General features: G+C 39.2%; 1 protein-coding gene across 1 annotated transcript; it reads left to right on the forward strand.

The window, feature by feature from the left end:
* Positions 1 to 4,839: 4,839 nt before the first annotated feature.
* Positions 4,840 to 13,605, forward strand: cct7 (chaperonin containing TCP1, subunit 7 (eta)). Its single transcript, XM_051899587.1, has 11 exons — positions 4,840 to 4,970; positions 6,055 to 6,208; positions 6,325 to 6,431; positions 6,740 to 6,918; positions 7,012 to 7,183; positions 9,652 to 9,816; positions 10,162 to 10,350; positions 11,492 to 11,589; positions 11,733 to 11,865; positions 12,634 to 12,840; positions 12,936 to 13,605. The coding sequence occupies exons 1-11, from the start codon at positions 4,965 to 4,967 to the stop codon at positions 13,167 to 13,169; spliced, it is 1,644 nt and encodes a 547-aa protein (XP_051755547.1). The 5' UTR covers positions 4,840 to 4,964; the 3' UTR covers positions 13,170 to 13,605.
* Positions 13,606 to 13,669: the final 64 nt, after the last annotated feature.

Genomic DNA, 13,669 nt, shown 5'->3' on the forward strand with positions numbered 1-13,669 from the left:
AAACAGGTTAGGCTTGTGCGTTTCTACAGCGTGTGTTAATAAGTGAAACAATTAAAGGTGCAGTGAGAATTGAAAAGAACATTTGTTTACTAACAGTACTTTTGAGCAATATCATTAGGCCTATTACAGTCTCATTAGATGACACCAGTATTGCCAGTCTTTTAAAAACAAACTGTTTTGTTCTACATGGAGCTGGTCGCCCCCTCATGGGTGCTGCCATGTTGACATCACATGACAATAGGGAATTTTTATATAATACTTTTAGTCAGAGCTCAGGGTGCTTTATTATGCATAAACATACAAGTACCAAACTATGCAACAGTCCAAACTGAATGTTCGTCTCTACCAGATGATAAGGAACAAAAAAAGAACAAAAATAAACTTCATGCATCCAGTGGTGTTACTGTAAAGTCCAAAATAGGCAGTTAAAAATAAGCAACAGTTTACTGATTGCACATTTAATATGTTAAAATCCAACACTATAAAAAATTATCAATTTTTTTCTTTTGTCAAATCAACTTAGATAATTAATGTGGTTCAGATAGCATAATGTTTTGAGTTTTTGTTGATTAAACCAATCGCCTTCATTGCATTAACTCAAATTTTTAATTTCAATGAACTCAAAATTTTAAGGCAACCAGGTAACTTACTTTTTTAAAGGTGCAGTGTGTAAAGCGGCATCTAGCGGTGAGGTTGCGAACTGCAACCAACGGCACTCACCCCTCCCATTCAAAGCAAAATAGAGAAGCTACGGTGGCCGTCTGGCTGACACAAGTCAAAGATGTTGTCGTCTGAGACAGCAGAGAGTACGTTAGCCAGTCAAGCAATGAGGTTTCTTCTTACTTCTAACAAAGAATGGTCTCTGCTTCTAATAAACCAGATGACGACTACTGCTACTACTTCTTCTTAGTGCATATTCAACGTAGTGATGATGCAAGCCTCTAAAAACACTAGCGATTTAGAAGAACAACAATATAGTGACTAAACGCACTCTGTAGAGTGTTTGTCCGTTTAGGGCTGCTGTAGAAACATGCCGGCGCATAATGACGACTTGACATGGAGGAGGGACCTGCAGTGTATGTAGATATAAATGGCTCATTTTAAGGTAATAAAAACATAACGGTTCAATATGTAAGGTCTTCATACACCACTGAAAACATAGTTATGTATATTATATTGCATTTTTGTCAATAGATCCTCCCAAATTTTACACATTGCACCTTTAAGTTAAACCAACAATTCTTTTTTACAGTGTCCTTGTAAAAATGTAGTTATGTAGTTCTGTAAACAGTCCAAACTGTCTCAAAGCCAGATGATTGCTCCAGTGATTGGTAGCAGTTATTTTGGCAGCAGTTATTTCTCCCCATTTGAAGTAACCTGGTTATATGCAATGCACAGGCACTTCTTTATTGACATTAAAAAACACATTTTTGTTTGGTGAATATGTTTTGGTGCATTTTTGGGCAGTAACCACAGACATTGAAGGATATTCAGATTAATGGTCAATCAATATTAATTTCTCAGTGGCTAATTTTTGAACCTCAGAGTTTTGAACCACACAACAATCCTAAACATTGATACTATCAGGGCTCTCTCTCTCTCTCTCTCTCTCTCTCTCTCTCTCTCTCACACACATACACACACACACACACACACACACACACACAGGTTTGTTTTGCTATCAAAGTGAGGACATTCCATAGGCGTAATGGTTTTTATACTGTACAAACTGTACATTCTATCCCCCTACACTACCCCTACTCCTAAACCTACCCATCACAGAAAACTGTGCATTGTTAATAAAACATTGTTTAGTATGTTTTTAAAGCTATTTTAAATATGAGGACTCATGAAATGTCCTCATATTTCATGTTTACGTCGTAATACCAGTGTAATACCCATGTCATTATACAAATTTGTGTCCTTATAAATCACAAAAACGTGCGTGCACACACTTACCCTACCCTACCCATCCCTAACCCTACCCATCACAACTAAATGCCTAACCTGAACCCTTAACCTAAACCTACCCTTAACCTAATAATAACCTTCTCCTTAAAACCAATCTTGACTTGCACACAGGCCTTTAAAGGGGTGTCAGAAAGTAAGGACCAGTCAAAATGACCTCACTTTACTCACTTTGTCCACACTCAGATGGTCTAAATCTCAAATTGGTCCTCACAAAGATAGTTGTACAAGTACACACACAAATACAAACTCACACAATTTGTTGTAGAAAGATTAATGGCAAGTCCCAAAACCGTTATTAGGACAAACACCCCCACACCTCAGAGTGAGACGGTATTGATTAGGCTGTGATGGATTGGCTTTTTAATTGTCAAGCATGATGCAAGTGTTTAGATTAATGGCTCACCTAGTACTGAACAACATGCACAACAATTTTGACCGTGGATTTGCTTGTGCATGTGTGGACATTTACTTACATGGGAATTAGTTCAAAAATAAGGGAACAAGAAACACGCATGAATGCACACACGCATCACAAATTAAATATTGAGCCCTCTTAACTGATTCAGTCCTTCTAGGCCAGTTCTTGGATTCAAGTAATTGCACTGCTCTTTAATGTCTAAAGATGTGTGAACCCGATGCACATCCATCTCCCCGAACATTGTGTCATGTTTAAATTACTGTTTGCAGTATTCCTAGAATGGAACTATTCAGAACTACCCAGCCTTATCTCACCAATCTATAGCTGAATTTCTGCACTAGTTGTTATCATCTAGTCCACATGAGGCACCCAGTGCTTGGTGGTCCATGTAATAGACTGGAGTGAAAAGAGGAGGAAAAGATTGTCAGCCCCAAAAGCCACCAGTAGCCCCCATTCATCATTGGTGTTTGTGATTACAGCGTGAGCTCTATCACACAGAGGACACATATGGAGTGCTATGGCCACATTAAAGGGTACGGTAAAGGAGGAGAGATTGGAAAGAGGGTTGATAATGACAGAGGGATAGAAAGAGAGAGAGAGAGAGAGGGCATAAAGGCAGAATGAAATCTGTGGTAGGTCTCTTTTGAGTGCTAAGGCAGGGTGCCTGAGATCTAGTTCAATTTGTAAAGGTTGTCAGTGAGGGCTCAGCTCTGAAGTGTTTGACTGACAATTCAAATCACACATTCAGAGCGCTTTGCTTGACCAGTCATGACTTGGCTCTGAAGCAAGGCAGGTTATGTTCTATTATATATTTTTCAGAGATCTCTGTGTGTCTGAATGAGGGCTGGTGCATTTTACATAGCGCTGAATCTTCAGCTTGTGCAGTCTCACAAATGGGTGGGTCAACTGCCATAGATGCCAGAAATATCCCAGTTAAAAGGTACCCTCCATAAGGGTGAGGCAGGGCGGGTATATATAACATCTGATAATTACATGTGTCTAAAACAGGGAACCCTGAGAGCTTCGAGTTCAGCCACAGACTGCAGACACATCAGAGGGAAACATGCGCCACCCTCTCTATCCATAACCGCTTGCAAACCACAGCAGCCTAAGCCTGTAGTTACACTGGGTAAAAAAAAATATCCACATGTGCTCTTACATCTGAGACATCTTAAAAATATTGAGAAAAATACAGTGCATAAACCAGGCTATGTTAAACATTGATGCGTGTTTACTTTGGTGTGTGCATGCGGGAAGTAGAGAGAAAAAGAGTAGAAGTCTGTGTGACATATCTCGTAACCATCAGCATGTTTGCCTGTTTGTTTTAATTTGGCCAGAATCATATTGTTCTGAAGGATAATCTCTCTGTGGTCCAAAATTAAGGCAGTAAAAATGATGTAAAAGCTTGCCTGGTGTTAATAGCGGCAGACAAATGAGAAAGAAATCAATTTATAGGTCCATAAGAATATAAATAAGAGGCACAGTAGGAACGGGGAGTAAGAGAAAGAGAGAGAGAGATCTATTATCTGCATAATCTGCATATATCCCTAATTTGTAGAGATATTTCCGGGTTGCGGAGCAGGAAACATGAAAACCATGATGAAAACTAGAGCAAAGAATTTACACTGACAAGAAGTGAAACTCAATAGAACGTTCCATTACAACACCGGCGCCCAGCAGCAGCCCTGCGTTTCCGCCATTTTGGGGTGAAAGCGACTCAGCAGTCCACTAGTTTCTATGGCAATATCAGCAGCTTTGTTAAAAAAAAAACGTACATTAAAGCTAAAATCCAACCTGAATGATGACAACACAGAATAAAATACTATCGCTAGTGATCATCAAATCCTTTTAACAGTTTATTTTACAGACTTTGTGTTTAAGTCTTTTTTTCACAAAACCTTTGCTCTCTAGAAACCCAGTCAGTTTGGGTTAAAATTCTTTGAAGTTCAAGTATTAGCATTATAAACACTGAATTAATACCAGCATATGAAATTAAATTAAGGACATGCATCAGAAAAATTGGGAATTTTGGACAATAAATATATAACAGAATATAACAGCTTGACAGTAAACTGTTTTTGCAGTGTTGTCTTATATTAATGTCCGTTAAAGCAAGACTAACAAAAAAAACATAGCCACTGTGTCCAAAAGTGGGAACATAGCAATGCATCATGTTCTATAAAATCATGTTGTAGCTTAATCCAGGGGATTAAAACGTATTTCAGACCTAGTGGAGTAATAATAGTAAATTACTCCACTAGGTCTGCCTATATACGTTTTAATCACGCTACAAACATGATGATCTTAACTTTATTAATTATTAATTTAGATAGATTCTATTGTCTAGTTTGCATTTTCACCCCAAAATGGCTGCCGCGCTACCGAAGCGCCTCCTCGTGGCTATTACCCAAAAAGCATCAGAGTGTCGCCTCTTGGGTTCTATGCTCTTTGACTATAGTCATAGCGCCCTCTGGTGTCCATCATCAGTTGAACAACAGACGCGTCTCGTGTTCTAGAGAGTTCTAGGTGCATTGTGGGTACCTCACCCGGCACCATCCTCCTCTATTCCGCAAACATGATGGTGAGTTCTCATTCATGCCTGTTACTTTGAAATCCATCGTCATCTTAGCAATTTACTCTTCTCCTAGTGTTGGGATATAAACGTCCAGAAAGAATAAAGCTTAAAGGATATGTCTGCGAGATTATTTTTTACTTTAAATGAGATAATACACCTAAAGTTTTACATTGATGCTAGCTAGCTTGGTTGCTAACGATTCATTCTTCTGTTTGAGAATGACAGGCAGAATTTAGAGATGTGCGTTACGACGCAACTTGCAAAAGATGACTTTCGTACGGCATATGTACACATTTAAACATTTGTAATTCACAATAGTTTTGGTTGCTAAATAACGCCAAAGGCTTTAGCATCCTTTCCGTAATGAGAAAAGAAGTAATAAACCGTTAACCGGTTACACCCTTTAATGCTGTTCGTTTTAATAGTCACTACGATAAATCTGTGATTTTTATAAAACGCTTATTCCTGATACTGAATAAAGGCCATTATTTTTTAGCACGCAGCGACACTTGAAGAGAGATACTATTGTTTCTCTCGTGTGCATGACATCATGTTTAACTGCAATAAACTTAAGATAAGAGCAGATATTATTTCACACGTTGTAGTATGTAGTAAGCTCTTTAAGTAAACAGCGCAGCATTGTTTACTTGCATAAATAGTCAATTACATTGTCTGTAAATGAGCTAACAAAACTCTCTAATGGTCATGGAAACCCTTGAAAAATGTTAATTTACAGGCTTGGGAAGGTTATGGAAATTAGCACAATAGCAATAGCTGACATTTGATATTCAACAGTGCTTTGATCTGCCTGCATTGACACTATTCTTTAAGAGCTGCTGTGCAGCCAAACAATGTACCAGTTATCAATGTAAAGCTGCTTTGACACAATCTACATTGTAAAAAGCGCTATATAAATAAAGGTGACTTGACTTGACTAGCAAAATGTTGTGGTCAGTTCTATTGTAAATAAAATACATTTTCTTTGGTCTGCTCTGAAAAATATTAAAAAATAATAATTGACTAATTCAAAAGGTGGTGTAACTTTGATAGTACGTTGATTATGTGACCATTCTTGGATCTCTCCTCTCAGCCCACTCCAGTCATCCTCCTGAAGGAGGGCACAGACTCTTCTCAGGGGGTCCCGCAGCTTGTCAGCAACATCAATGCCTGCCAGGTGGTGGCAGAGGCTGTGCGGACCACCCTCGGCCCCCGTGGCATGGACAAGCTTGTGGTGGATAACAGAGGTAAGTCTGCACTTCTATAATCAAGTATAGATGTGTTCTGTTATTGGGAAGTACTGATACATTTCTTGATATCATATTAATATGATGCTTGTGATTTACATGATGTTATCTTGCAGGCAAAGCCACTATTTCTAATGATGGAGCCACAATTCTGAAACTTCTGGAAGTTGTACACCCTGCGGCCAAGACTCTGGTAGACATTGCCAGATCTCAGGATGCTGAGGTAAGATTCCTTCTCTTTGTCTGTACATTCAGGCTGCTTTAAAAGGAAATAGTTCTGGTTTTCAGCATTGATTGACTGACATGCTATTCTAAAATGCACAATATTATAGAAGCTATTATGTGTAACACGTGTTTAACTAGATATTGACTGTCACTGCTAAGCAAATATTTAGTAAATGTCCTGTTATTGGTTTAGTTCAGAAACTATATTTTCTAGCAATTAATGTTTTTCCTTTTCTATTTAATTATAAATATGATATAGTTCATTGTTCTTTGTAATGTGTAACATCATTCTTTGTGTTTATTCAGGTTGGTGATGGCACCACCTCAGTGACTCTGCTTGCTGCTGAGTTTCTGAAGCAGTTGAAGTCGTACGTGGAGGAGGGGCTTCACCCCCAGACCATCATCAGAGCTTTCCGCATTGCCACCCAGCTTGCCGTCACAAAGATCAAAGAAATCTCTGTTACCGTCAAAAAGGATGACGAGCAGTGAGTCCAAACCCTGTGTGCTATTACGTAGTCATGTGTTAGCATCACATAAATATCACAGAGGTGATCATTTGTCCTCTCTTGCCACCACAGGGAACAAAGGAGGTTGTTGGAGAAGTGTGCTGCTACAGCCATGAACTCTAAGCTGATCGCAGGACAGAAGGATTTCTTCTCCAAGATGGTGGTGGATGCAGTGATGATGCTGGACGATCTGCTGCCTTTGAAGATGATTGGAGTGAAGAAGGTGCAGGGTGGAGCTCTGGAGGTGAGAGGAAGCTGTGTTCTAGATTTAAAGGAATTTTTATAAGAAGGTATTTGGCTTTGTTCAAATTGCACAAATCTTTTGAACTGACTGGCCATACTGTCATTTTGCGTGTTTTGAAATCTGCATATTCAATCTGTATGTTTAATTGGTTTATGAGATCTGTATAGTCAACATCATGTGTATCTTATTGGTTGCTTTAGCAATGATGCAAGGGTCAGCACGACTTAGGGCTGGAATACACCACATATATTTTCACAGATTTTAGATCATTTAAGCATTGGAAAATTCGGATCAGCAAAAAAAAAAAAATAATAATAATAATGGCGGGAGGTTATGTTACATGTTTTCTTTTGTAGGTTTACATGCATCAAAGGTCAAAAACTGCTTTTATTTTTTCATAATATACATTGCACATCACCACATTGTTCGGTGATTCTCAAACGACTTAACCGATGATCTCTCTAAATCCCTCAGAGCCTACTCTGCTCTGATTGGCCAGATGGCCCTGTCTGTTGTGATTGGTCTACCGCTTACAGCGCGTTTCGGAAACACTGTAAAGACTGTAAGGATGGCATGGATTTTACCATATCAATCCAAGCGCGAGTCCGATGATTGAAACAAGAACTAGTTATTCAACCCGAAACTCCATTGCAAGAACGAATTGAGCAGGACGTTTCTCAGTGATACGCTACTCAGTTTGTCGTACATAACGAGATGCTACAACTGTAATTGCTCATCATTAACAAGTGTATGTCCATCAACAAACTGATGTGTATATTTCTATTTTATTGCGGTGCATGTGGCAACAGTGCATGCGATATAGATAAACACTAACGTGAATAACTTTGTAAAACAAATTTTGCTCCATCTTTTATCATAACTCAAAGTAGTAAGAACAACAGACAATCTAAATTAATGGACACAATTGTAGGTAATAGTCCACATCCCACAGCTGATTTGCAGAAGATAGTAATATCGTGAGTTAGCCGGTTTGACCTACACAATATAAAACAAAACTACATATTTTGAACAACCTGTAGAAAACATACATCAATAATTAATCATATTTACAGGTTGTGATTCTGAGAAGCAAGTTGGTCCAAATAAAGTGGATACTGTCCCATCTTTAACAGATAAGTGTTTTGTAAATCCTATTTAGACCTCATGGAGATTTGAGGATAAATCGTCAAAAGGTTATACTGCTGTTGTATCGCTGTGGTTATTTTAAACACTTACTCTTCACATCCTCATCCTATGGAAGTGTTTACAAAGCCTCTTCTCGACATGTACAACACAAACAGCTAGCTACAGTGTTTGAGGGCGGGTCAAGTTACAACATAGGCGGGTGTTAGGCAAATGTGTTACTTTGTGACGTGTAGCCATAACAGAAGTGGGATTCGAATTCCTGACGACTCATTTCGGGGGTTCAGAGACAATTCCTTCTTTTCAGAGACAATATAACTTTATCGTGCACTTTGTCCTGTCTTGCCACCACAGGGAACAAAGGTAATATTCAAAAATGCATAATAGGGGCACTTTACGTTTTTTCTTCAGGCACTAATTTGCAGACTCTCATTAAGCTACGCAGTTGTGTGGTCCACTTGTTTAAGCAACAACAAAGGCAAAAGAGATCCGAGAGAAATTTCAAAAAGGAGAATTAAAAGGAAGGAAAGAAAGAAAGAAAAATACAGTGTGGGCGCGTTTTAGTGAAGTAGTTAATCAGGATGAATCAAGTGTGACATGTAACGAATGTTCTTTTCATCATCTCTCTTCAGCTCTTTACATTTTGCGCTCTAGTTAGCTGAGCTCCCTGTCACGTGACGACGGAGTGCAGTGAAAGGGAGTGATTGACGGCTAATATTAACCAACGTAAAATCTGCTTTAAAGTTAAGAATGAAAAGATGGTTTAATTGGTTATGTGATAGAACAGAGGACTGGTCACTATCAGCTCACAGCAGGCACATACTGTGCAGTAATTAGCAAACATTTTGTAGAGAAATGTAAACAGGTCGCACCACACAGTTCACACAGATTATATTTCAGCATTAAAAAATTGAATTTTGACAGCAGAAAATCTGAAGACTGGCTCTGACTTTCTCCAACTAGTGTCAACTCCTCCAGACTGTAAATCAGTGCACAAATGTGGGCAAAAGTCATGTTGTGTATTCCAGCCTTTACTTGTACAGCAACTGAGAATAACTGTCAGTGTTTTAAGACAGAATGGAAACTGGAAAACATGTTATATGCCATTCAGACAACAAAATCTGTAAAAATCTAATTTAAATACGACGACAAAACAGAGTTTTGCTGCCTGAACAAAGCCTTTTACATTTAGTGTCATTATTGTGGATCTACCTAGCATGATGTTCAAAGAGGTACAGAATGGGTGGAAAAAAGGTCTCTCCACTGACCAATTACAGGAAAAGAAAATCCCTACATTACACTCCTTTGTTTTTGCTGTCTGTCAGGAATCTCAGCTTGTGGCTGGTGTTGCATTCAAGAAGACCTTCTCCTACGCTGGCTTTGAGATGCAGCCCAAGCGCTATGTGAATCCAAAGATCGCACTGCTCAACATTGAGCTGGAGTTGAAGGCAGAGAAGGACAATGCTGAGGTTCGCGTGAACTCTGTGGAGGTCAGTACTGCTCTTCACTCTCACGGGTTTTCTAATGTACTTGTCAAGTATATTCCTTTTGATTGTTGAATAATGAAAGGACCGGGCCACGAGGAGGTCGGGTTTAAGTAAGATAAACAGTTACTGATGGTGTAGTTGTCATTGTAACATGGACTGATATTTTGGCAGAAGTGAAGGCTCATAAATACCATCTGGTTTCTATAGCTTCTACAAGTTATTGAAGTGACACTAACTAGTGCTAAAGTCCGCAAGACAATAATTTCTGTAACAGATTCTCATTTCAGTAAACCATCATGGCTTATGTAAACGCAGTTGTTTACCTCATGTTTATGTGGCTGTTTGCAGGACTACCAGGCCATTGTTGATGCTGAGTGGAACATTCTGTATGATAAGCTGGAGAAGATCTACAAATCTGGTGCTAAAGTGGTGCTGTCCAAGCTGCCCATCGGAGATGTAGCCACGCAATACTTTGCAGACAGAGATCTGTTCTGTGCAGGCCGTGTTGTGGAGGAAGATCTCAAGAGAACTATGATGGTATGATGGTATCCTGTGTCCTGTCAGTTACCTTTGACTGTCTATTATTACATCTTTCATGATTCAATTCCAGTCTTTATTTATAGTGGGTAAACCATTAAATCCAGTTTTCTTTTAGCATTGTAATAGAGCACTGCAGTGATGTATTTTTGTAGGCCAACCAGAAGTTAGCATCATCCTGTTTCTCTTGACAAAACCCAATAGGATTTTTCCATTAGCTTTTGGATTATTACAGAAATTAGATTCTTGCATGTTGCTTTCATCATGATAATCTTGACAAATTAACACAACTTGTATGAATTTTAAAGAATAAATAGAATCGCCAGAAGTAAACAGTTAAACACAAGCTATAATGGCTCATTTCCACCGAGCGGTACTGTACGCAATTATTTCCGTTTCAATTGTTAGAAGTTGTGAATGGTACCAAAATTCTGAATCATACCGTACCACTTTTTTGGGACCCTTCCGTTGGTGTACCTAGCACAGTAGTCTGGTACCTAAAGGGTGGAACTAGATTCAGTGCAGAATGTTGATTGGTTGACAGAGAATCGTCACTTGTGCGTGCTACAAGGGGAATGACAACACGAGGCGCCATTTTTTTAAATATACAGTTGAAACACAATAAAAGCTTGTCTTCTTGTGACAAACAGCAACATGCTGAGAAGTAAGAACAAGATCTGCTGTATGTCCTCCATTGTTGTTTACCTTGTCACTTTCTTCTTTGCGCAGTCGCTACTTTCCAGCATACACCAGGCCTAACAAGTAAGGGTACTGTTGGCGGTGGAAACACAGCCGGATCAGGGTTTTCCGTCCCTTCCCGTACCGTACCCTACCTCTATACACCATGGCCACATGACCATCACCACCATTAAGCTTTTAGTTTTAGACAGACCTTATTTCAGGCATTTAACTAAAAACCCAATGACTTAAGGATGATAGAACTAGAAGTGCTTAAATTCTTTTTTCTGGGTTTTGGCCTACAAAAATGTGTCATCCCTGCTGAACTCTGTAGTGTTATTTGAAAGTTATTGTGAGTAATTTAATGGCTGATATCTGTTCCCTTGAGCCCATGCAGTGATGTTTTGGTCCTGACGTGTTGTTGACCATGTAGTTGTTAAAGCAGTTGTACTGTATCCTCTAGGCCTGTGGCGGCTCTATTCAGACCAGTGTCGGTTCCCTGACTGATGATGTGCTTGGACAGTGTGAGCTCTTTGAAGAAGTGCAGGTTGGAGGAGAAAGGTATGGGTTTTTTTTGTTGTTTTTTTTTTGTTTTTTCTTGCGTTAATACAAAATGTAATTGTGTCCATGAAACTGGAGATTTTAATTTAATAAATGATTTCACATAAACATTTTCCATTCTAACGATATGTTTTCCATTACAGATACAACGTCTTTAAAGGCTGCCCGAAAGCCAAGACCTGCACCTTCATCCTGAGGGGCGGCGCAGAGCAGTTCATGGAAGAGACGGAACGCTCACTGCACGATGCTATCATGATTGTGCGCAGAGCGATCAAGGTGGGGAAAGCTTTAGCATCTCTTGCTATAGATGATTACAACTGCAGATTTCGTCTTATCCTTGATTTCCTTTGGCTTGTGGGGAAAGACTGCTGAAAACATTGTATTAAGATAACACTTCAAATTAGCAATAAAATCTGGAAAAAAATTTACATAAATTTGGCCTTATCAGCCAAATCAAAACTATTTTTGCAATGCATGTTACATGGTAACCAAATAGCTGTTGCCTCTTTCAAGATGGAAATTGGCTCTTAATTGGCATAGGCAGGACTTCCATTTTTACAACCACTACATTGAGTTTATCCCACTAATTAGTTTCGTCGAATTGTCGGTCTCCTTCGCCTCACATTCAGCTGATATGAGTTTAATGATCAAATGCTCAATTATGTACTACTAAACATGTACAGTTAATTCCAAAACATAAATGCAGATGGATGCTAATTCTTAATGTGTAACATTTCCCAGACAAAAAAAAAACCCTTTCATGACAATTGCCCACAAGTGTTGATAAAAAGAATGCATGAAGCTAGAATAATTTTATTTTATTTTTTTTTTTCAATATATTCTAACTTCAGATATTGATTTAAAAAAAATAATAATAATTCTGGTGCCTATGAAATTTTGTGAAAATGATCATAAAATGCAGGTGAGGAATCATGACATGCTGAAATTTCAGAATGTTTTAAGAATTGCCAGCAGGGGGAGACAAATTTCTTAAGCCTTTAAGTAAAAAAAAATCATTAACATGCTTCTATTTCCCCTTGACAGAATGACTCAATTGTTGCTGGAGGTGGCGCTATAGAGATGGAGCTTTCAAAGTATCTGAGGGATTACTCTAGAACAATTCCAGGGAAGCAGCAGCTACTGATCGGAGCCTATGCCAAAGCCCTGGAGATTATTCCCAGACAGCTGTGTGACAATGCAGGCTTTGATGCTACCAATATCCTAAATAAACTGAGGGCCAAGCATGCACAGGTAGCTACACAAGTCACGCTTGATCGTTTTATTTAATCATTTAAATGAAATGTCAATGTTGTAATGTGCCTTTGCATAATCTCCCTCTCCCCTAGGGTGGCATGTGGTATGGAGTGGACATAAATAATGAAGACATCGCAGATAACTTCCAAGCGTGTGTATGGGAGCCCTCTGTTGTGCGTATCAATGCCCTGACCGCTGCCTCTGAGGCTGCGTGCCTCATCCTCTCAGTGGATGAGACCATCAAGAACCCTCGCTCCACTGCTGACGGCCCAGCGGCGCCTGCTGGCAGAGGACGAGGTCGTGGTAGACCCCAACACGCCCACTAATCCACACCCATCCCCAGCAGTGTCTTGGGCAGAGCTTCTGGACTTTCAGAAGGTCAAAACAAATGCTGGTCTCTTATAGGGCCTTAATTTGTTTCCTTGACCTGTTTTGTTACTCCCTGGTCCCACTAAATCCATGCATTTCTGTGTGTTTACAAAGGCTAAAACAGAATCAAATGTCATTTTTGGTAATAGTTCCAGATCGATGGGGATTGAACCATCTGTTGGGTAGTTGGAGATTTGAATGTTGTTTTGTGATAGTCGGAGAACACACGCAAACCATACACGCACTCAAAAAAAAAAAAAAAAAAGAAGAGTGGTCAGTTTGTAGATCTGTATAAGCACTGATATGCAGGCACTCTGCTGAGATACGTTCCTGTGTTGGTCATTTGGCGGAACTATTTATTGGACCATTAAAAGCAGTACTTTTGCTTCTCAACGTTTGTGTGTTTGTTTTCTTCTTTCAGTCATGAGTGAGAAGTGACTATACATCAGATCAGGGA

Source organism: Ctenopharyngodon idella, chromosome 7 (genome assembly GCF_019924925.1).
Source record: "Ctenopharyngodon idella isolate HZGC_01 chromosome 7, HZGC01, whole genome shotgun sequence".
Lineage (NCBI taxonomy): Eukaryota > Metazoa > Chordata > Actinopteri > Cypriniformes > Xenocyprididae > Ctenopharyngodon > Ctenopharyngodon idella.

Coding starts and splice junctions, on each gene's coding strand:
- cct7 (XM_051899587.1), top strand. Junction 6,209..6,324: donor GCTTGTGGTGGATAACAGAG/GTAAGTCTGCAC, acceptor GTTATCTTGCAG/GCAAAGCCACTATTTCTAAT. Junction 9,817..10,161: donor TTCGCGTGAACTCTGTGGAG/GTCAGTACTGCT, acceptor GGCTGTTTGCAG/GACTACCAGGCCATTGTTGA.